Source organism: Staurois parvus, unplaced genomic scaffold (genome assembly GCF_062004578.1).
Source record: "Staurois parvus isolate SC_StPar_1 unplaced genomic scaffold, SC_StPar_1.0 ptg000818l, whole genome shotgun sequence".
NCBI lineage: Eukaryota > Metazoa > Chordata > Amphibia > Anura > Ranidae > Staurois > Staurois parvus.
The window spans coordinates 2,617,879-2,643,290 of record NW_028318614.1 but is presented as its reverse complement, the minus strand read 5'-3'; the positions used below and the strand labels follow the sequence as shown (position 1 = coordinate 2,643,290).

Here is a 25,412-nt window from a genome sequence, read left to right as displayed (position 1 = left end):
CACCGCCAAATCCAATCGCTATCCAAATCTTTACCTCCGCAACATCTCCAAGATACGGCCATTCTTAACCTCTGAAACTACTAAGCAACATATTCACTCTCTGGTCATCTCTCGCCTTGACTACTGTAACTCCCTCCTCATTGGCCTACCTCATCGCAGGCTATCCCCTCTTCAGTCTATCATGAATGCTGCTGCCAGACTCATCCACCTTACTAATCGTTCTGTATCAGCCACCCCTCTCTGCCAATCACTCCACTGGCTTCCCATTGCCCAACGGATAAAGTTCAAAACATTAACAATAACATATAAAACCATTTATAACTCTGCCCCAAATTACATCTCCAATCTTGTCTCCAAATATCACCCAAACCGTCCTCTCCGCTCCTCGCATGACCTCCTGCTATCTAGCTCCCTTGTCTCCTCCTCCCATACTCGTCTCCAGGACTTCTCCAGAGCTTCCCCCATCCTCTGGAACTCTCTACCCCAATTTATTAGACTATCGCCTACACTGCTCACTTTTAGGCGATCTCTGAAAACCTATCTCTTCAGGGAAGCCTATCCTGCCCTCGGCTAATAATGGAATCTTCTATTCCTCCTACCAGTCCATCCTCCACAGTTATTACCTTTTGTACCACCAGCTTCTCCTAACCCTCTTGTATTGAACTGTATCGTTGCTGTATTGTCTCCCGTTATATTGTAAAGCGCTGAGCAAACTGTTGGTGCTAAATGGTTAGCACTTCTGCCTGGCAGTACTAGGATTGTTGGTTCAAATCCCAACCATGGCACCACCTGCCTGGAGTTTGCATGTTCTCCCTGTGCCTGCGTGGGTACTCCGGTTTCCTCCCACACTCCAAAGACATGCTGGTAGGTTAATTAGATCCTGTCTAAAATTGGCCCTAGTATGTGTATGTATGAATGTGAGTTAGGGACCTTATGCCTCGTACACACTATAAGAAAATCATACGAAAATTTTCGTACGAGGACCGATCGTCCGATAATGGGATCGTCAGTACACAGCTTTCAAGAGCTGATCACAACAATTCGTACGACAATATCCGAAGGGACAAGCGCAAAAACTTTTCCCGTACGACACCAGATTGCACGATTTTCGTTTAATCAGTACAGTAGTTGTCTGAAAATACAATACAAATACAACGCAATACATGACATCACTTTTGAATTTCTTTTCTTTCAAAGGAGATTTTTCGTATCTTTAGTAACCTTTTCCCTTTCGATGTGAGATTAGCAGGCGAAAAAAAACGGCCGATCGTTCGTCCGATATTCTCATCATGTGTACGGGGCATTAGATTGTACGCCCTTTGAGGGTTAGGGACTGATGTGAATGTACAATATATATGTAAAGTGCTGCGTACATTGAGGGCGCTATATAAGTACCTGAAATAAATAAATAATAATAATATAATTTTACAGGATTTGTAGAGCCGATAGTTTGTGCAGCACTTTACAAAATGAAGAGAGACAGGAGGGTCAGAGGGCTCTGCTCCTGAGAGTCTACAATTCAAAGAGAAATTCTGAAGGACCCTCTACACACTGGTATATACCCTTTCAAGCAGACTATGCAATAAATAGGGATATTTGGTTCACACATATTGCAATACATGTTTAAGCTGGCCAACTGAGTCAAAGTAATCCCTCTATGGCCAGTCCTACTCTGCTCTGCCTACACAAATGCTACTGTGGACACAATGCTAACATAGGGGAAAAGACACAATGGGGAGAGCTACAAGGTTCAGGTCTGGCTACTGACCCAACAATACAACAAACAAGAGATCCCTGTGCTCAAATCCCAATAGCTAGTACATGCATTTATCCATCAGGTGCTAAAGGGGTGTAACCACATATTAACACCAGAAATTCTGAGGACCCTCTGCACACTGGTATATACCCTTTCAAGCAGACTAAAATTCAAAGACGATGCAGATTAAGGCCAGCCACACATGTGTCGAAATTCGACCGATTATTCGTCTGAAAATCGGACCTAAGAATAATTGGCCGATTTTCGCTCTGTTAGTGGGTCATTAGCACCGGCCGATTTTTGTGGTTCCTCCCCTTTTCAGTGATTGGGCATGTTGGAAAATTTGTGAAAAACTACCAGTTTTCGACTCAATGATGGTCAAATCGTATGATCATTTTTCCGAAAAGAATATGCGCATGAGCCGTGACCTGTAAGGAACAGAAGTTATATGGGGTGACCTGTATGACTTGGTCGGCCGATTATCGAAATCTTTGATGGTACCATCGGATTACCGAGCGAACAATGTTTCTGATTTTCGGATGAAAAATCGTTCGCAATTCAAACCATGTATGGCCTGCATAAGTCCATCTTTCACATAAAATTTGCACATGCAAAAAAAGTTTTGAAAGTCAAAAGGTTGTGGTTGTTTTTCTTGGAAACACCAGCAAAATCACAACTTTGTTTCCGAAGCTTACGTAGCTATTTAGACACTGCATAGGTGTTTGCTCTTTTGGATTACTCAAGGCCGTCCTTTAATGTATGCTAGCAATATCTGTTTTTCCGGACAGGCACAGCAGAGGCGGCCTCATAGTGCTGTGTTCTGCTTTAATGTTGTGGTGTGACATCCTGCAGCATGCTGTGGGGAAAGCATTAAACCGGCATTGCTGTGAATTATCCTTCAAGCAACCACTAAGGGGAGTCTGAGGCTGGACCTCCCTCCATGGTTACTATGACAACCAGAGGGAGCAGAGTCTTTCCAGGCTAAAGGCAGGTGTCGTATTCCACACAGCTCTCGGGATTCTAGAAGTAGCTGCTCATTCCCTTTTATTTATTCTCCATGCTTTATCTGCCTTATTTCCATTCCTGAGCCCCGTGCAACATCCCACCCCCAAGAGAGAAGATGGTCCACCACTCTGGCTCTATACAATGCTTTAAGCAGCATAAAGGTCAGTTGGCTTTTCTCCTTTTGCTGTGGTGTGGGCTCTGCATGTCCTTGTTCAGCATGTGCTAGGCTGGTAATTGTGGGAGATGCTATCGTGATGCAGATGTGTCGTCTACCATCCGGCAGCGAACATTGTCCTATGGAGTGTATAGGCATGTACTGATGAGTATCTGCAGTAGGCTGAGCGGTGAAACTTGCGTGATGGAATGTTCCTGCCATTGAAACTTGCTGCATTGAAAGTTCTGCAGCACAGTTCTTCCTCTGGATGTTGCACTGCCACTTGCACACAGATTATATACACACTTGTGCGTTCAGTGAGGGCATCGTACCATACAAAAAAGGTTAAAAAAAGCAAAAAAATATCAAAAAGGGTGAGACTTGATGGACCACTTGGTCTTTGTGTGCCGTCACTCTTCTGTGTTTCTATATTTTTCCATAGCAGTCTTTACCATCCTTATTAACAAGGAGGAACCCTAGAAATAACTTTCTGGTCTCAGGGAATCCTGTTTATAATTACTATATCTACAACTCATGGTACATTAGCATGATGGCCAGTGTGAAGAATGCTTCTTACATTTGTGGTCAGTAAGAAGAACCCCCCCCCCCCCCTTACAGATAGCTAAAACGATGATTGGTATCAGTGGTTACTTATCTGAGAGGCAGAAATTGCTTATAGCTCAAGGAACCTCTAGCAACCTTTGGAAGAACCCTAAAGGTTCTACAGAACCCTGATCGAGAAAGGTTGGTCTAAGAGTACCATACATAGACCAGATCCAATCCAATAGTTGCCAAGCATCTTTGGTTTCTGAAGATAACTAAAGCTTTTTAGAATTGTCCATGGAAATGTGTCTCCTCTGGAAATGTCCTGGTGGTCATTTTCCTCAAAACCCAGTCATGGAACTTTAGTTTTTTTGTTTCTTAAAATAAATTCAGATTCAGATTGTTAAAGTGATATAATGAAAATGTAAAAGAAGACTTTGATAATCTATTGTACTAACTGTGTCATGATGGAATTGCGGAACACTGCAGATATCCAAGTACTAGATTAAGAACTCAGCTTGGGGGCACATTGCTCCTGGTGACTTTAAAATGCTGGTAACTGCAAAGTCAACTTTCAAATGGAGATTAGCATGATCTGCAAGTGTTCCTATGGTCTGTCTCACTATGGACCTGTCTGGATTTGTATTTTTTTTTTCTGTGAGAACATCATTCAAACCAGCAGGACATAATTACGGAGTCCCCAGCATATTCCCTTGGGTTATGGCTACAGATTGGTCACAGCATTTAAAATGATGCACCATGACTTTAATTAAGGAACTAGCACAACTTCCAGAATCGTTTGTTTAATTAACAATTTGCTAATTTACATTGAGCTTGTCTAAGAATAAGAACAATATTTGCAATTATTCTTATAAAGTTTGTAATAATAATTAGTACATTGTTAAGAATTTGATGTATTGCTATACAGTGCTAAACGTCTGCTGAGAAATCTGAGATAATTAACGAGTTACTCCAAGGACAATGATGTAGTCGTAACACATGGCAATCATACTTTCCTGTACCTTGTGTAAATGTAGAAAGGAACAAAATGAGGAAAATGAATTGCTGATTGTTTGCTATAGACCAGTACACCTTGTACATTTTTATTTGCTTTACTTAATCTATTTGATGGGATTGTGTTGAGTCAAGCAGTTGCAACGGATAGTAAGAATATGCAAACTTCTATATTTTGCTATATTTTACTGCAGTCAAGCAGATGTCAAAACACTGCAGTTGTTCTGCATGACTTTTGATTGGCTGCTCCTTGTAACACCTTACTGATTAAGTCTGTACTATTTAACCATTATAATAAATAGCAATGGCAGTTGCTTTATATAGAATTGCAGCTTGAAGTCATTTGTAAGGACCATTTTGAATGGCCATTAGTGGTTTTTGGATATGTCACCCAAGTGACATACAATATTGTTTGAGACTCCTTTTAAAGTATAAACATAAGAATAAACAGGTATATATACAAACAATGTACATCGTGTGACCATTTAATTCCTGGACTGGACTGTAAAAAAAAAATGTTTGCATACCTACAGACTAGCGGCTGGTGTCACCTTCAAAGTAGTCCCCTTGTGAAGCAACACACTTTTTTAGATGACTTTGCCACAGCTGTAAACATTCCTAGAATTCATTTTTTGGAACGCTGCACAGTATCTTTGCCGTGGTGCACTGGATGTCCAGAATGTTATCAAATCTGTGTCCTTTTAAGGCATTTTTTAAATTTTGTAAGCAGCCAAAAGTTGCAGGGGGCTAGGTCAGGGGAATGAGGTGATTAGTCGAGTTTCAAAATTGATTTCTGGGCCAAAAACTTGTGAACACTTAATGCATCATGTGCAGGAGCATTGTCGTGGTGGAGAATCCACTTGTCAGGTTAGAGTTCCAGTCTTTTCTTCCAAACAAATTCAGTTCACACATTTGCTTCCATCCTTTGCGTTCTTAGCTGCCCACTTTTTGCATTATCATGGACATCTTTCCCCCTCCTCCTTATGCCATTCAAAAACACTTGCTTTCTTCATGGAATGTTCACTATAGACCTGTTGTAACAGAGCTATAGTTTCACTTGCACTTTTGCCAACTTTCAACCAAAATTTAATGTTAATCCACTTCCTCAGATTCCTGTCACTCATTTTCCGCCAACAGCGCAACGCACACACGTGTTATTTCTTCTACTGCTCCACAAAGACTGAATCAGCTAGTCTGCCACCCAGGTGAGTGCAAGTTAGAACATGTCAGAATACAATCTAGTGCAAATGGCTGTTTGAATCAACACAATAGTGCTACACTGGGGGTATTCCAGGAATTAAATTATCACACCTGGTATTGAGGTTCATCTCCCAAGTGGTTGGCTATGTCACCAGTCTGATGTAGCACCACCATTCCTACACGCCCTTGGACTGGCATTATTTGAACATCAATGTGGCCAGATGAAACCACATGTAGCACTATCCCCTTAGGGGCCACTGGATTTGATTGGGTCCCCATAAGTCTTGCACAGTCAGGCAACACACATTTTCCACACTTTTACCCTCAGAGTCAGTAAACAATCCTTGAGCTGGTTTTTAGTTGTTTTTATTAGGGTTGAACAGCTTGCATGGGGTCTAGGGGTCTATGGGATGCCCAAGGAACTGTAAAACTCAAAGACAAACTTCTTAGCAACTGTGTACAAAAAAGGGCGGACTGGCAGAAAAAAGCACTGTCCCATTTTCAGTGTACCTCCTCAGACCCTGGATGAATTCTCCTCTTCACCCAGCTGTGCTGAGGATATCCCTGAGCAAGGGGGTCCCAAGAGCTTGCAGTTAAGTAGCCCCAGGTCAAAACTAGTTGGGTATTGCACCTGACTGCCCTCTCCCCTTATCTGGTCTAAAGAGTGTAGGCATACTCACACTGCCCTGTCCTATCATCCTTCCCTGCTGCTCAGGATGTCCTCCCCAGGAGCATTTAGACAGTGGAGATCCTCCCATCCAGCAATCAGCCTGTAGGTAGGCTCCCCTCCCTGGGGCCCCCTCCCAGGCTCCACATTCCAGCCTTCTCTCAATCCATCTTCCACCCAACACCCTTCTCTCCCCAGGTTCTGTCATATTTGAGGGTTGCCCAGCTCACCATGCCCAGCTTCCTGTCAGGGGAATGGCCAAAGTCCCTCAAACATGCATATCTGGGCTTTTTCTTCCCCTCTTCCAAAACTTTCCCAGATTTCTGGAAAGGTGGGAGGGCTCCAGAAGCCCTGACCTGTAAAACCTCCCAGCCTGTCCTAAAGGGGGAACTCCTGCCTTACTCCCAGGCTGACATACCCCAGGCTGCTACTCAGCTTCTGTCTAAAAAAATTAAAAAACAGCCTATCTAGCTAACCTGGAGGACGTTACACAAAAGGCCAGGTTCTTAGACAACATAAAGGTACATGGAGGCATGTACATTTCTAATTTGAAGTGTATCTCTAGCCAAAAGTTTTTTTGTTATAGCCCCATTCACACTTGAGATTGAGCATAGACAGGTGATTCAGAGGCTTTTTTTTTTGCTTATCTGTACACGCAACTTGTAGTACAGGAGCAGAATTGTGCTTTTTAAATATCTTTTAGGTGCCCGTTAAAGTTTATTGGGCAAAAAGAACATGACGCTGCCCCAAAGAAGCTTGTGTACTTTCTCAAGCTTCACACAACAGGCAACAAGCGACACGATGCTCAGATGTGAAGGGGCCTATTGAAAAGAATAGGGTTCTTCATCTTGAGCGTTGTGTGCCAATGGGGTTTAGAAAATGGAGGTATTATTGGTGTCTGTGCCCCTGCTGGAGTGATTCACCCTTTCTCTGTCTAAGGATAGAAAATAATAGGAAATCCAAAATGTTAGTGCTGTCACCAGAACAGGGTACGAAGAGTAAACTTCCAATTGTTCCAATGATGGCTAAGAAAGGATTTCCCATCACTTTGGTGAATATTCTCTTTCTTCTTGTTATGTCCCTGGGACAGGAAGTGAAAGGAAATTTCCCTAATGTGACATAGACCTAAATTACTGTATAGTCTTAATTCTTCCCTACACCATCTACAACGTACAAAAAACGCTTTAAGATTACGGTGGTTTTCTTTCCTGGGGAAAATTGTGGTCGCAGTCACAAGTTCAGTTATAAAGAACATCTGTATGACAGAAATACCAGTAGTACTGACCCAGTGGTGTATTTAGATTTTGTGCGCCCCCCCCTCCCCAATGAGAGAGCGAGTTCAATAAGAGTGTGTATGTATATGATTCTCTTCTCTCCCCCCCCCCCTCTCTCTGTTTCTTTCTCTCTCCCTCTTCCCTCACTCTTTCTCTTCCCTCTCTCTTTCTTCCTCTCACTTTCCCCCCTCTCTCTTCCCCCCCTCTCTCTCTCTCTCCCCCCCTCTCTTTCTTCCCTCTCCCCCCTCTCTCTTCTCTATCTTCCCTCCCTCTTTCTTCTCTTCTCTCCTCTCTCTCTCCCCCCTCTCTCTATTCCCTCTCTCTGCTCTCTCTATCTTCCCTCCCTCTCTCTTCTCTTCTCAGTCTCCTCTCTCTTCCCTCTCTCTCCCCCCTCTCTCTCTATTCCCTCTCTCTTCTCTCTCTATCTTCCCTCCCTGTCTCTTCTGTTCTCTCTTTCTCCTCTCTATCTTCCCTCGCTCTCTCTCTTCCCTCTCTCCATTTCTCTCTCTCCTCCCTCTCTATCTTCCTTCTGTCTCTCCCCTCTCTCTCTTCCCTCCCCCTCTCTTCTCTCTCTTCCCCCCATCTCTCTTCTCTCTCGCCTCTCTCTCTACCCCCCTCTCTCTCCATCTCTCTTCCCTCTCTCCCTCTTCCCTCTCTCTCCCCTCTCTCCATCTCTCTCCCCTATCTCTCTCTCCTACCCCCTCTCACTCTCTCCCCTCTCTCTTCTCTCCCCCCTCTCTCTTCCCTCCCTCTTTCTTGCCTCCCCCTCTTTCTCTCTCTTGCCCCTCCCTCTCTATCTCTTCCTTCCCCCTCTCTCTCTCTCTCTCTCTCTCTCTCTCTCTCACCTCCCTCTCTTTTCTCTCTCTCTCTTCCCTCCCTCTCTCTTCCATCCCTCTCTCTTCCCTCCCTCTCTTTTCCCTCTCTCTTCGCTCTCTCTATCTCCCTCTTCCCCCCTCTCTCCCCCCTCTCTCTCTCTGTTCTCTCTCTCTTCCCCCCCTCTCTCTCTTCTCTCTCTCTTTCTCTCTCTTCCCTCTCTCTCTCTCTTCGCTCTCTCTCTCTCCCCTCTTTTCCCTATGTCTGTTCCCTCGATCGTATGGGACTGCAAACACACAATATGATTCCCCCACATCACACACACACACACACACTGCCCTGGTCCTGGCTTGTCAGCTGCTAGATGGAGAGATACACGAGCATCGTTCTGGAACTGCCCTCCTCCACCACATCGATCCTCCTGCTGTCCTGGCCACTACAACAATACAAGAGTACCAGTGACACTCCTCTGTTGGTGGCCCTGCATGGCTCTGTCCTCCACTGCTCAACAGTTTCCTTCTTCTGGAGGGGGGGGGGGGGGTTTGTGCCACCCTCCTAAAAATTGCCACCCTAGGCAAACGCCTTGTTTGCCTCGCGGTAGATATGCCCCTGTACTGACCTTTCCTTCTGAAAATGCTAGCTGCCTGGCTATCATCCTGATGCAATAATTTTGCTGCTTTCTGCCTTTGAACAATTACTTAGATTAGGAATTATGACTTCCCTATAATTTTACTGTCTGCATGCTTTCTAGATTTCAGCCCTTAGGCTGCATTCACACTAGGCATAGCAGAAACCCGCAGGCATTTTTGTTTTTTTTTATATGCATTTTTCGCCCATTTCACATGTTGCACATCAGGCAGTAGATTCACTTAGACTAACTGTACTATGCACATCAAATGTGCCAAAGAAACTCATGTATCAAATTTTGGCAATGAGCCAGGCAAAGTGTGTTTTCCCGCAATTTTCATGCAGCAAATGTGCCAAAATCACACCACATTTGGGGTACTGTTAAAGTGATTATAAAGGTTAAAGTGTTACTAAACCCACAACAGTAAAATCAGTCTGTATATGCAGTAAAGCATTCTTGTTATACTCACGTGGAACCTAAGGGGTTAATCCTCTGCATTGTGTAAAACGGCTGTTTGATCCTGATTGCTCTGTTCGTCCCCTTGTTCAAGTGACCACTTCTTATCTCCTGATAAGACAGACTGAACCATAGGCATTTTGCACATGCTCAGTTTGGTGTGTATTGTTAGAGAGGTTTTTTTTTTTTAACTGGGAGAGTGCATGTGATCAGCACAGGACCAATCAGCACTGGTCAGACAGAGGTCGGGTTTTGCTTCCTCCTAGAGCAGAAAGAGAACTCCTCCTACAAGCTTTAGCTAGTGCTTGGCTGAACACTGATAGAAGTCACAAGATTGCTATATACTGCTGATGAGAAAAGTTATTTAACAGTTTATATTTCCTAAAATAATTGCATTTCCATGTTTTCTGTACTGGGGGAGACCGGATATAGTGAATTCAGGGTCCTGGTAACACTAGTAACATTAGTAACACATTAGTAACACTTTAATATATTGTGACAGTGTGGCGATCTGTCACGATATAAAAAGGATATTTCACCTGGGATTCTCAACAAGGCAGGCTGAGGGGCTCCAGGGTACTTGTTTGATGCAGAGGAAAGTGGTTTTTCACTTTCTTCATTTGTTTGTAAAGCTCATTTTGGGACCAGGAACCTGGAGATTTCAAAGTGATTTGGGAGGGATGAAATCTCCAACCCTGGGACCAGGTTTTGGGAATGGCCAGGATACTGATTGTACAGGGCTGTAAATAATAACCTGATTAGGATTCTGGGCTCCACCCTGGCAGACAGGAGGTCACTGCCTTGGAGCCAGGAGCGCTCCACCGAGGAGAGTTGGGAGCCAGAGCAGCAAGGGGCTGCTAGCCGAGTGCTAAAAACCATTTTGGAAGGAGACTGTAGGAGACAGCTGTGAGCCTAAAGTGGAAGGCCAGTGTGGCAAAAATCTGTGTACACGCCAGGAGACTGATTATTTGTTTGATGGTGGATACCCCTGCGTGGGAAGCATGTTCTGGAACTTTCTTTTAAATAAAATTGGGTTAAAAGGCCTTTAAAAAAGAATAAAGTGAGTGGCTGTGTGCTGGAAAAACTCTACCATTTGATGCTAGTTCTCACTATATATATATTTATATTTTTTTTATTTATTTATATAATGAACACATCAGTGGTTTTGCACAGAGCAGCCCTAATCCTCCTCTTCTTGGATCCCCTGCCAGTGCTTCTGTCTCGTCCCACAGCCATGTGCCCCCAGAGCAAGCTGCTTGCTCTAGAAGCACTTGTGTGTGCTCGCTCCTGAGCCGCATCTGTGTGCCCATAAGAATCATACAGCACAGCTCAACCCCACCCCTGGATCCCTCTCCACTGGCTGTGATTGACAGCAGTGGGTGCCAATGAGGAGAGAGAGACCCAGGGGAACGGCTGCTCTTGTGCACATCACTGGATCAGGATCGGGCTCAGGTAAGTATTGGGGGGCTGTGGGGAAATCTGCACTCAAAAGGTTTTTTACCTTCAGGCATAGAATTCTTGAAGGTAAAAAACCTTGTGCCTTTACAAACACTTTAAAAAATAATAGCACTGCAAATGCTTTGCGTGTTTTGCCACATTTCTGAAAAGGAAGGCTTGATTTAATTGCATTGCAATGCATGTAATGCACGAATCTGCCTGCGTTTTCAGAGCAACCAAGTGTGAATGCAGCCTTAAAGTTTTTCATGTTTTTCTCAGTACCAGATTTCTTTAAAGTCTCAATGGACTGTACTAATGTATTAATGTTATGCAGTTTGTTTGATAACAGTTAGCAGTTTTATACATCTGGTAATATGGCAGGATTATTTATTGCCATTAATTTTATTGTACATTTTAGCTTTTTAAATTTTTACGCTAGATTTTTATTGTTCTTGGGTTGAATGTGAAATCCCAGGAGGGGTATGTCTATATGAGATGAACAGCCTGTGTGAATTACTGTACACTGTGATAATTAGAGATTGAGAGGGCATTAAATCATTTGCAGAGAGCGGCCAATTGAAGTGGACAGATGTGATGCTTTCTGCTGATGGATATCTGACATCAAAATGACGTGCAGTATTTTTTTCTCTCTAAATCCAACAAATTTGCTCCTGTCTAGTCTGAATTTATTTTTTGTTTTTATGCGTTCTGTACATGTAAGGTACTCGTATAAGGGGTGTTTCACACCAGAACGCAATGCAGGAATGGCTTGCTATGTGTGCGTTTCCTGCACTGTGTTCAAAACGTACTGGCTTTGCAAACTGCAGGGCTGGTAATATGTTTTTTAACAGCACCTCATACACAATGCATTTGTTGCCACCAGATTTCATGGTACCGCAGTACCATTCAATATAGTACAGTTCATTTTTCACAAGTAGCACATCCACTGCTTTTTGTGTATTCCAGTGCAATCTGCAGCCCACTGAAATGAATGGGTTGAAAAATTGCACTGCAGAGGAATGCTCAGGATTCACACAGAAACATGGCTGCATTCTTCTGTGATTCCAGCCCTACAAAAAAAAAATCAGCCTGCTCCCACTGAAAACCAAATGACTAATTTGAATACCTAAATAGTTTTCATATGCTTTTTTTATATATTTCCAAAATCAATTTTTCAGCAGGGATGGAATGAAAACTGTATAGTTTTCTTAAAGGAAATAATTTTTTGTGAAATGGTTGCAAAGTTTCTTACCTGGAGATCCTGCTAGTAATGGCACTTCCTGTTTAGGGCTGACAACACTGAACTGCTGCTTTTTATATAGTTTTTTTTTAATACTGTAGTTTTATCTAACAATTACAGTATTAAATAGAGGAGCACTGCCATTTGAAGACTCTACTTGTCTTTGCAATACCATCTGCAGGCTGAAGACTTGTTTTGTCAGTGAAGCCTCCAGCCTTCATGTGATCTCCATGCCATAGCTGACATAGTGACCACATAATTAGGAACAACTCCAATTGGTTTGTGTTTATTAGTGAGGACTGAGTCTGTCATTATTGCCTGTTACCTGTAAAATAGAAGACAGAGCTTAATATATCCTCAGCACAGAATATCATGCAGGGAATCTACAGATTGTGGTTGAGAATGGGTTGACGTCTAACTGCAAGCTTCATTTTACGAAGATTTGCTCTCTCTTCCTGCCATGTCAAGGGAATTGCCCCAGTAGGGACAGAGATAGCAATAAAGACCTGAGAGAGATTTTATTCCTTGCCCACTATGTTCAAAACCAGAAAAAATATTGGCTAAAGTTCCACTTTAATTGAGTAAATACATAATTTAGTTAGGTGTGTATGTAGCACTACCCTCTCAAGGGCTGCTGGATTTGTTTTGGGTCCCCTTAAGCTCTGCATGGCCAGACAACATGCATTTTCCAAACCTGCACATTTACAGTCAGTAAACAGTCCTTGAGCTGGTTTTTAGTTGTTTTTATTAGGGGTTAACAACTTGGATGGTGTCTAGGGGTATATGGGATGCCCAAGGAACTGCAAACTTGATGACAAACGTCTTAGCAATAATACTGTATAACAATCTGGATCAAAAATAACCCTGTCTCTGTTACGGAGCTTGAAATCCCCTTGGTGTACCTCCTCAGACCCCTGATGGATCCTCCTCTTCAACTGGCTGCACTAAGGGTATCCCTGGGATTTGCAAGATCTGCCAGTTAAGTAGTCCCGGATGAGAACTAGTTGGGTCTTGCACCTGAACACCCTCTTCATTTATCTGGCCCAGGGTGTGTAAGAGTATTCACACTGTCCTGTCCGGCGTAGTGGGTTGGTAGCTGCTTTCAGGCCTTTCACTGGGCTGGCTCCATCCCTGCTGCTCAGGATGTCCTCTCTAAGAGACCTTGGGCAGTGGAAATCCTCCTTTTCAGTATCCTGCCTGTTGGTAGGCTCCACACCCTGGGGCCCCCTCCCAAACTCCACACTCAAGCCTTCTTTCAGTCCATCTTCCAATTGACTCTGCCCACTGCTCCCCAGGCTCTACCACATTTAAGGGTAGTCCTCAGTCACCATGCCCAGCCTCCTGCCTAGGGATTGACCAAGGTCTCTCAAACATGCAGATCTGGGCCTGCTCCCCTTCTCTGACCCTCTTTCAGAAAGTTCTGGAAGGGTGGGAGGGCTCCAGAAGAGTCTCCCAGCCTGTCCAGAGGAGAACTCACTACCTCACTCCCAGGGGAGGGCTCCAGAAGATTCTCCCAGCCTATCCTGAGGTGAACTCACTACCCCACTCCCAGGCTGACTTATCCAAGGCTGCTACCCAGCCTCTGTCTAAAGAAAAAACAATAAAGCCTATCTAGCTTACCTAAAGGTCATTACATATACATCGTCATGTATTACATCATCATCGTCATCGTGTTACCTTTGTTGTCAATGCAGTATAAAACATTTCTAATAAGATATAATATTTTCATAGATCTCATAGAGCTGCCATCAGATGTGTGGGTTGGAAGGGGCAGTAAGGTCCGTTGTTGAACTGAAGTGTGTTGTTTTCAATGCCTTTACAGAGTAAAAAGAGTTTTCAGATCCTGTTGCAGGCTAAAAGCTGAGGCAGACTGGTACATATTCAAAGGATCTCTGGATTTATTTTTAGAGATTTGTATTGACACTTTAATAAAATGGCTCTTTCACAGATCAGACATATTCTTTTTAACTCTAGGAAGCCCATCCATTGATAGCATACTGAAGACCCTTTGCAATCTTCAAAATATGAATGCACCACACAAAACCTCACAGTGAAAAGTAAAGTAGAAATACCGGTATATGCAAATCTTTTCATTTTGGATAGGGTAAAGGAGGGTTATAACACCTGTCAGTTTTTTGGGGTTTTTTTGCCATCTGTGTCCCATTGGGGAGATTTTCCTTCACTTCCTGTCTCATAGCCAAATCTGGAAGTGAAAGGAAACCCCTGCCAATTAATGGAATTCCTTGGGGACACCCAGATTATCAGAACTAGTGTCCCCATTAGACAATTTCCCCTCTATTACTGTTCTGGGAACAACCCAAAATTTGGGATTTTCTTTTACGTTTACTTTCAATGATAATGGTAAACAGGACAAGCGTGAATCTCTCTAACAGGGACACATACAGCAATATAAACTGACAGGTGTTCTAATCAGGGGCGGACTGACAACTCATGGGGCCCCCTGGGCAATAGGGGATCATGGGGCCCCTGTGTTCTCGCCCACACCCAAAAAAGCCTATGAAAAAGCTAATGAAAGGTACCAGGGGCATCTCATGGGGCCCCCTACTGACCCCGGACCCTCGGGCAGTGCCCGAGTGCTCAAATGGTCAGTCCACCCCTGGTTCTAATCCATCTGCACTCTGTCCAAAACAAAAAAAAATGGGTTGCCTTTATGTAGCACTACCCTCTTGAGGGCTGCTGTGTTTCTGCATCCCTCTAAGCTTCACACAGCCAGGCAACGCGCATTTTCCACACTTTCATCCACAGTCAGTGAACAGTTCACAAGCTTTTTTTTTTGTTGTTTTATAAGGGGAAATAACTTGGATGGGGTCCTAGGGATTATGGGATGTCCAACTTGACTAAATCAATGCACGGGGAAAACTTCCTACAGATCCTGGACTGTTCTTTTCCTTGAAAGAGGTCAGTCATTATGGATCAGTAGCAAAAGCCCCTTACAGGCTAGGGACTCGCAGCCCCTCTGAAAAGTAGCTTAGCTTAGAGATGCCTCCTCTACCCTGTAGAACTGCTCCCAGTTCCACAGCCTGCAGACACTACCAGCCCTCCTGGCTGCTCTGAAGATCTTCCAGGACAAGGATAAAGGACTAAGCACAGCATTGTCCTTTGATAGCTTGCTACATGTGGCAGTCTCTCCCCTTGTGAATCCCTGGGTGTGATGATGTACTCACTCTGTCTTCTTTGCTCCCCCTGCTCCCAGGTCTTGATCCTGTTCACACTGTGATGCTGAATGGATCCTCCTGAGCCAGGCCAAACCTAGCCTGGAGGCCCGACCACCCCATAGACCTCCCAGGCCACCGACAGCCTCCTCAGCACTCCATCTTCCACCCGACTCTCTTGCCAGTCTGACTCTCCAATATTTATGGGTTAGTCTCACCACTCTACCAAGGCCTCCAAACCTGAGTTTGGTTAGACTCCCATAAACATGCAGATTAGGTCTGCACCCCTTCCACCTACTGGCTTCTGGAAGGTTCCACGGTCCTCCAGAACCAGGTGGAGGGGATAGAGTCCCAACCTGTTAGGCCATCCAGCCTGCCATGCAGTAACCCTACTAATTACAGTTACCATGAGTCATACACAATAAGTGTACCTACTGTACTAATGTATTCTAATAGCACACTAGAGGGTGCTACATTTAGTTATATTTTAATTTTCGTTTTAAAAAATTCAAGTATGTATTCTTAAAGTGATTGTAAACCCTCAGATATACTTCTGTTTCTTAGAAGATGTTTTCTTTAAAATAGTTGTGAACTCTTACATAAACCCAGTGAAGTAACTGGCCTCAGGTGATAGACAGAGATGAAACAAATCCTTCTACATAAGTTGCAGCTGTTTATCTACAGCTGTCTGTCCACTATATCCATTCAAGGTACAAAATTTACATAGGATCTCTTAACGCTCTGCTAAAAAGCAGGGGGCGGAGAGCTAAAGTTACATAAGTGAGGATAGTGCTGATAGCTGATTGGAGAGAAGGGACACACACCCCTTCACACAGCACATGGGAACAGAGCTGAGGCTGTCAATCACCAACTGTGCTTTCCCCCTTCACCATTTTTCTCTTGGTGTCAGGAAAACCTGTCAGAAGTGAGTCATGTTGGTAGCAGAGGGACGAGGCAGCAGACAGAAATGACACTTAGTGGTCTGGATTGAGACAAGTACACACTGTAGAAGGATGTGCTTTGTTCATATTTCAAGTCTCAGGTTTACAACCACTTTATCTCAGACAAGTCCCTTCTATTACACTCAGCCTCCTCAAAATCTCCAAATTCCTTTTTTTGTACTGCTGTGATCTGACTACCTGTTAGAGGGTGGCTACGTTCATTCTCTGTGGTCCCACTGCACGTAGGAACATAGCTAGCCTCTATTGCTCGCTGCTGAGATAGACTTGGGGCAGTGGGATTTGTAGTGTGCATAGAGCAGTCTATGTGACTGTAATTAGTGTGCACTGCTGCATCCAAGTTACGGAAGTGAAGGAAAAAGGAGAGTTTCCGGAGTTCACTGAGGACATTACAAGGAGGCAGAAAACAACAAAAACAATTTCATGAAAAACAGATTACAGGGTCATTAGGTTGTAAATGTAAGGATTGTTTTTGGAGAATAAGGATTTTGTTTAGTGTCACCTTAAACAGATGGTGACACCATTTAAAACTTGTAACACCCTTTGGACACAGGCAGAACTGTGAACTGCCTCCTTGAACTGTCCATTCCCACATTAACCTCTTACCCCCACACTGATGTCACATACTCCTCTCTAAAAGCCCATGCACATGGGTAATGTTTTCCTGTGTTTAAAATGCATGTCAAATGCAAATTACCTTTGACTTTAATGGGGCAGTACACAACAGTTCATAGGGTGTGCTTGACTTGCTTTGCGTTTCCTTTTGTTTGGGTGCAGTGCGTCCTTAGGTGTATTTGAAATGCAGACAAAGCAAGTCAAATGCAGCCTCTTTTTTGTCCAATGTCCCCTTCTCATACACCCTTCCTGGTGTAGAAAGGGGTTCTTTGTGCAAGGATGCTCCATGCATCACACATTCACATGGTCACCTGTGCCTCTTACCAGGAATAGAATGGATATATCAATGGAAACCATAGACCAGACCCAAGAAAGAGTAGCAAATACTCTGAAGAAACAGGCATATTAATGCAAAAAAAACAAAAAACGAATATTAACCATGTTATTGCTTACACCTAACTAATTGATGATTCGACATTGAAAAGGGAACAATGCCGGGGAGACCTCTGAGTGACCTCCGTGGTCCTCTTTTTCCTCTTCCCTACCCTTTCTCTCCCTTTTTTAATCTTTCTTTTTTCCTCTCTTCCTTCTTGCCTCCTTTTTCAGTCTCTTTGAATATTTTTTTTTCTTCAACACCATCTTGCCGCTACCGCTCCTATGCAATTACTTTTTTCTTCGAGCCATTGACTTTAGGTATAAGAGGACCTATATGCTATCTATAGGGGCATACAGGGCAACATTACTGATTAACCCCTCTTTGAATTAACCTGATCCCTCGCCCAGATGTTTCTGTAGTGGATCTTTTCCATGAAGTTTAAATTGGTTGTAAACGGCAGACATTGAAAATGAACAATGTATATCTCTCTATAGTGTGTACTTGTCTCAATCCAGAGCACCAAGTGTAATTTCTGTCTGCTGTCTCTTTCATCTGCTATAAGCAAAAGTCACTTCTGATGAGTTTTCCTGACACCAAGAGAAAAATTGTGATAGGGGAGGGACCTCCAGCACACAGGCTGTGATTGACAGCTTCAGCTCTGTTCCTGTGTGCTGTGTGAGGGGTGTGTGTCCCTTCCCTCCAATCAGGGCTCACAGCTCCCCTCAGGGAGCTCTGCAGTGTGTAACCTCAGCTCTCCACCCCCTGATTTTCAAAGATGAGAGATGCTATGTAAATTATGCACTTTGAACGGTTGTAGAGAAGTGAAGACCGCAGATAAACAGGTACAAATTATGTAGGGGGATTTGTTTAATTGCTGTGTTTTACCTGAGGTCAGTCAGCTCACCTGGTATATAAGAGGGTTTATAATCACTTTAGTCATTTGTTCTGTATATGTATTCCTTTTGATGAAGCAAGCACTTTTGCCCCTGTGAGGGCTCATTGCTTTTACTGTTTGATAACTGCATTGTTGATTTGTCATTCTCATTTGTATTTGTAATCTATGCAATTTTTGGTGACAAATAAGCTCTTTCAGTTTAAGAAAAGGGAAAGATACTCTGCATTTGCAGTAAAGGGTCACACAGACAGGGAAACCTTTCATATTGAAGGCAGTTTGTAACATGAAACATATAGGATCACTTTTCTCTGCAAAAGCAAATCAGATGTAGTTACAGATCCATCAATCATACCGTCACTCTCCTTGGTGACAAAACAATTTTCTGCGTGAGAGTATGCAGGGAAAAAACCTGTCTAGATTCAGCTAGAGCCTCACTTTAAGTCACCCACCCAATCCAGCCAGTTTGTAGGAAAAAGTTAACATTTCTGGGGAAAATTCCTTAAAGAAACCTAAAAGTCTTCATAGGAAACTTTTACTGAGAATGTGTAGAGGTTGTCATTGCTGACCTCCCCCTAAAAATATTAGTACTTGGCTTTCTTGCTTTTGTATTTTGGAGTCAATGACTCCCCAACAATTGTCCTGATCTCCAAACATTTTGGCTAGTGACTGAGAAAGTTTTGAGGCCAGTGGATCAGCATAACGCCAGGTTCTAACTGGTGTCTGTGTTGAGTGTGGGGGGATTCTTCCTTCTGTTCTGGACCTTCATGTATATATTCTGGAAGTGTCTGGTGTAGACGTCACATTTGGTGTGCAGCATGGAGCAGCAGGAAGATGAGCTGGGTCCAGGATTGGAGCAGAGCAACTAGCAGACATGGGAATGCTATAACGAAATGTGAGTGGGGAACAGAGAGAGAGGACTGTGCAGCAGGGGATCAGCAGAGCTGGGGGACCACAGCAGGAGAAACTAGCAATGTCACATGTGGTGAGCAAAATGGGAGCAATATAGCAGGAGGTGAGTGGGGACCAGAAAGAGAGGAGGATCAGCCTACCAGAGGATCAGCAGAGCTGGGGGTACTACTGAGTGGGGCATCAACAGAGCTGGTGGTACTACTGATCTTGGGATCTGGTGAGTGAGGGTACTAATAAGCTGGGGATCTGCTGAACGAGGGTACCAATGCTGAACAGATGTACTAAGGAGCTGGCAATCTGCTGAATGGGGGTACTACTGTGCCGGGGATCTACTGGACTCCTTTAAAACAAATAGAAAATCAACACACACGGGCATCTATTAAGCTTCATTAAAGCTTCAAAAAAGCATTATCAAAGCATCAAAAACACATTAAAAAAACACGATGAAGCAGTAGGCACTTTAATATGTGTTGAAGTCAAAGCAAGTGTAAATGGGCCCTAAAGGTAAACATTTTTTTCACAAAAATAACAACCATGTTATAATCTCCTAGATTGTAAGCTCCAAGGAGCAGGGCCCTCCTATCCCTCTGGTATTGAACTGTATTGTTGCTGTATTGTCTCCCTTTATATTGTGAAGCACTGAGCAAACTGTTGGCGCTATAATAACCCTGTATTATAATAATAATAATTACCTGCTCTCTGCAATGGTATTGCACAGAGCAGCCCCGATTCTCCTCTTCTTGGGTCCCCCGCTAGCGCTCCTGGCTCCTCCTCTTCATTCAGTGCCCCTATAAGAAGCCGCTTCCTATGGGGGCTGTAGCAAACTAGGAGAGCAGAGAGAGAGAGCACACAGAGGCAGATCACACAAAACCTAATGTGCGGGCGTTTATTGAGAAATACAAGGGCACATTAGGGCCGGTAAGACACAGTACAATGGGATAGCCCACCCGATAGCGATCTAACACCACAGAGATAGTCCATGTAGGGTGGCCCAGCAACAAGGAGGGGACCAAGACACAGGACAGGGAATTTCAGCAGATCGGGGTAAGGCATGGTATGGGTAAGTCCAGCACTCAGGGCAGAGATCCAGATAAGAAAAGGTTAATCCAGCACACAGTTAAAGATCTGGGTAGGAAAGGGTTAAATCCAGTACACAGGGAGAAATCTGGGAAGACAGGGGTTATGTCCAGCACAGGGCATAAATGCAGACACACAGGGTAGAGATCTGGGCATGTAGGGTAAGTCAGCACACAGGACAAATGTCCGGGTAGGGAAGGGTTAATCCAGCACACAGGGCAAAGATCCAGGCAGGAAGGGCAAGTCAAGCACACAGGGACAAAGATCCAGGCAGGAAGGGTTTAATCCCCCAGCACTGGCACACAGCCTGGAAGCAGAGCTCTGGCACAGCGAGGGTTCTGGGCTCCAGGACAGGGGTCTGTGGGGTCTGTCCACAGCTCAGGACCACACACAGTGTATTAATGTGTTAAGGGGGACAGCCAGCAAGTGGGGTTGTGGAGGTCTGGGGGGTAGTAATGAGCAGGAAGGGGGGACTGTGACAGTGGCACTCATGGGGCTCGCTTCTATAGACACAGACAGTGGGGCACGACCCTGCTCCCTAACTCCCTCTTTATAGAGTTTGATTGACAGCAGAGAGAGCCATTGGATCTGCCCTGTGAGAAGAGACAGAGCCTGGAGAGCCACTGCTCTCATGCATAGTGCTGGATTGCAATGGGGCTCAGGTAAGTATATGGGGGAGCTTTGGGGGGGGGGGGCTGGATACAGACATTTTTTCACCTTCATGCATATAATGCAAGAAGGTAAAAAACATTTCAGCCTTTAGAATCACTTTAACTCCACACCTAGTCTTACACATGGTGATTTAATAGAGTAATTAGTCTTTCACTCCCTTTTTTAGCTGAAATTGCAAAGCAATCAAAGACATTAAATTGTGATTTTGATTGACCGCAAGGGGGTTGGATGGGAATTGCCTTGATCAAACACAACAGAAAAATCAGATTGCTTACAACAGAATTGCAGTAGTTTTCTTTCTGTTTTCAGGTCTTGAAACTGGCTAGTTATTGCCTAGTTGCATTTTCACAAAGGACAATTCCGATGGTTGATTGAACTTGTGGGTGGTAGATTGCTTAGTTTCTGGAGATTACTTGTGATTGTATATGTGGTTCTGGATGGATTAAATGTCGCAGAAACCAACTGAAAATTGGCAACAGAACAGTCAGCTTAAAGCAGACCTTCACCCAAAAATAACTCTCGGGATTGTTCTCCTACTCTTCAACTCTATTAAAAAATTGCAAGGTTTTATTTTTCTTTTTTGGGAAATAAGTACCTTTTTTGATGGTACTCGTTCACACATTCTCATTCCTCAGCTAAGAGAGGATGATGTATCTTCGGCCCGCTCTGCCCAAAGCCTCCTGAGATAATGTCAGGAGGCTGAAGGACCAGTCTGCCTGCTGTCTATTATCTCACAAATGCGCAGCTGGATCCCTCTGTGAGTGATCAGGAAGTAATGCTGCAGGAAATGAGAGGAAATCTCTTCAAAAGGAGTAGAATTCCCATGCTAGAGACATGTCACATGAACAAGTGTTCCCATTGGATAACTGGAAGGACAGTCGGCACTCGGGTAAACATCAAATGGCAGTATCCTTCATTGAAATGACATGAAACAGTTGTAAAACATCCAATGGTTTTCATCCATCAGACCTTAGTCATGACTAAGGCCTGATGGGCGAAATGCATTAGTGTTTTACAACTGTTTCATGTCATTTCAATAAAGGATACTGCCATTTGATGTTTACCCGAGTGCCGACTGTCCTTCCAGTGGTTCACAGTATATAAGGCCATCAGCAGCCATTTTGTCTGAGCACCGGGTGGAGCTGAGGATTGAAGGAACCTGGTAGCACCACTACACCTGTTTGCATTGCTCCCATTTGATGATTGCCCATTTCATCATCTTCTGAGATCCCTGCTGTGCTCTGTGCTCCTCCCCTTCTTCTAGTGCCCCCATAGTTAGCCATTGGCTTTGGGAGCACTTGAGGCAACATGCTCCCGAGCTAGGCTGTGTGCATCCATAGACACACACTGCATGGCTCAACCCCACCCCGCTCTTGCTCCCGCCTCAAAGGATTTGATTGACAGCAGCGGAAGCCAATGGCTCCTGATGCTATCTCTGTGCCCGTGAGAGTGAGGAGAGAGACCAGTGCTGCTGTAGATGGGCATAGCTCTGGACCGCTCCAGGTAAGTATTTTGTGGAACAGCTGGTGGAAGGTTTTTTGCCTTAATTCAGGTAATGCATTAAGGTGAAAAAAAACTTTTTGCTTTAGAACAGGGGTTTCCAAACAATGGGCCAGTTTACTGTCCTTCAGACTATAGCAGGACTGGACTGTGGTAAGTGTAAGTAAAAAATATTATACATTGGTAATAATGGAAGAATAGCCCCCCATCATTGGCATCAGTGGGAGGAATAGTGCCCCATCGCTGATGTCAGTGGGAGGAATAATGCCCCATCACTGATGTCAGTGGGAGGAATAGTGCCCCATCGCTGATGTCAGTGGGAGGAATAGTGCCCCATCGCTGATGTGAGTGGGAGGAATAGTGCCCCATCGCTGATGTGAGTGGGAGGAATAGTGCCCCATCGCTGATATCAGTGGGAGGGATAGTATCCCATCGCTGATGTCAGTGGGAGGGATAGTATCCCATCGCTGATGTCAGTGGGAGGGATAGTATCCCATCGCTGATGTCAGTGGGAGGAATAGTGCCCCATCGCTGATGCCAGTGGGAGGAATAGTGCCCCATTGCTGATGTCAGTGGGATGAATAGTGCCCATCGCTGATGTCAGTGGGAGGAATAGTGCCCATCGCTGATGTGAGTGGGAGGAATAGTGCCCCATTGCTGATGTCAGTGGGAGGAATAGCGCCCATCGCTGATGTGAGTGGGAGGAATAGTGCCCCATCACTGATGCCAGTGGGAGGAATAGTGCCCCATCGCTGATGTCAGTGGGAGGAATAGTGCCCCATCGCTGATGTCAGTGGGAGGAATAGTGCCCCATCGCTGATGTCAGTGGGAGGAATAGTGCCCCATCGCTGATGTGAGTGGGAGGAATAGTGCCCCATCGCTGATGTCAGTGGGAGGGATAGTATCCCATCGCTGATGTCAGTGGGAGGGATAGTATCCCATCGCTGATGTCAGTGGGAGGGATAGTATCCCATCGCTGATATCAGTGGGAGGGATAGTATCCCATCGCTGATGTCAGTGGGAGGGATAGTATCCCATCGCTGATGTCAGTGGGAGGGATAGTATCCCATCGCTGATGTCAGTGGGAGGAATAGTGCCCCATCGCTGATGCCAGTGGGAGGAATAGTGCCCCATTGCTGATGTCAGTGGGGTGAATAGTGCCCATCGCTGATGTCAGTGGGAGGAATAGTGCCCATCGCTGATGTCAGTGGGAGGAATAGTGCCCCATCGCTGATGTGAGTGGGAGGAATAGTGCCCCATTGCTGATGTCAGTGGGAGGAATAGCGCCCATCGCTGATGTGAGTGGGAGGAATAGTGCCCCATCACTGATGCCAGTGGGAGGAATAGTGCCCCATCGCTGATGTCAGTGGGAGGAATAGTGCCCCATCGCTGATGTCAGTGGGAGGAATAGTGCCCCATCGCTGATGTGAGTGGGAGGAATAGTGCCCCATCGCTGATGTCAGTGGGAGGGATAGTATCCCATCGCTGATGTCAGTGGGAGGGATAGTATCCCATCGCTGATGTCAGTGGGAGGGATAGTATCCCATCGCTGATGTCAGTGGGAGGGATAGTATCCCATCGCTGATGTCAGTGGGAGGAATAGTGCCCCATCGCTGATGCCAGTGGGAGGAATAGTGCCCCATTGCTGATGTCAGTGGGATGAATAGTGCCCATCGCTGATGTCAGTGGGAGGAATAGTGCCCATCGCTGATGTGAGTGGGAGGAATAGTGCCCCATCACTGATGCCAGTGGGAGGAATAGTGCCCCATTGCTGATGTCAGTGGGAGGAATAGTGCCCATCGCTGATGTCAGTGGGAGGAATAGTGCCCCATCGCTGATGTCAGTGGGAGGAATAGTGCCCCATTGCTGATGTCAGTGGGAGGAATAGTGCCCATCGCTGATGTGAGTGGGAGGAATAATGCCCCATCACTGATGCCAGTGGGAGGAATAGTGCCCCATCGCTGATGTCAGTGGGAGGAATAGTGCCCCATCGCTGATGTCAGTGGGAGGGATAGTATCCCATCGCTGATGTCAGTGGGAGGGATAGTATCCCATCGCTGATGTCAGTGGGAGGAATAGTGCCCCATCGTTGATGTCAGTGGGAGGAATAGTGCCCCATCGCTGATGCCAGTGGGAGGAATAGTGCCCATCGCTGATGCCAGTGGGAGGAATAGTGCCTCATCACTGATGTCAGATCCTGCCCATGGGCCACAATTTGGAGACCACTGCTTTACAACCACTATAAAGCCATTATTCCTACATTTTGCTGATCTCATAACATAGAATGTACAATGGGATTTAAAAAAGACGAGATATAGTATATAAAAATACTGTTATGTCTCCTTTAAAATGTATCAGTCAGCCAGGATTTTGTTTTATCAATTTAGTTCAAGCTGGTTTCAGATTGCAGTCCAAATCATTTAACACCGCATTGAATTTATCATTCCATCGTGCCAGGTACTGATCTATGCCTGCAAGTGAGCTGCCAATGTTGCTTAACAGCTCTGGAGCCTGTTGGCAAAAAAAAAAGTTCTATGATTATGGAATAACAACACATTAAAGCTCTTATGCCTGCACAACACAATCCTCAGCGTGAGTCCAATAATTCTCCAACAGCAGAGAACATTACAAGAAGAAGCAATGGCTGAACAGAGACCTCTTTGTACTCTCCTGGTATCTATTGTGATAAAACCGTTATTGGTTAGGGCTGCAGGTGTAGCTGGAGTCTTCTTCAGTTAGTATCAGTGACTCATTATCATCTCAGGCACCCTTCGGAGAAAGGGCTCCTTCACATTTGGGGCTATTATTGCCACGCCTCTAAAAAACAGTATGCGGTGAATCACTTTTCAGAGGGCATTTGACAAGTGCTAAAGAGGTGATTTGTTACCTTCTCACTGCTTCTTTCAACCCTTAAAATCCTGACCCACTGCACTGGAATGCAATTCATAGGGTTGCAGGGTGATTGTAGCATGGCCATATGCACTTGAATGGGTCACATTTGGCAGCAGTAACCCCCGCTAAATGTGACATGGTGTTTTCATTTTATTTA

At 44.7% G+C, this 25,412-nt stretch overlaps 1 protein-coding gene across 1 annotated transcript in view; it reads left to right on the top strand.

Annotated features, from left to right (window-relative positions):
• The first annotated feature begins 2,748 nt into the window (after positions 1–2,748).
• The window catches only part of ANO3 (anoctamin 3), a 475,402-nt gene continuing 452,738 nt past the window's right edge, over positions 2,749–25,412 (top strand). Inside the window, exon 1 of the mRNA XM_089654966.1 lies at positions 2,749–2,922. Coding sequence (XP_089511092.1) covers positions 2,877–2,922 — 46 coding nt within the window. The 5' untranslated portion in view covers positions 2,749–2,876. The remainder of the gene's footprint in view (positions 2,923–25,412) is intronic.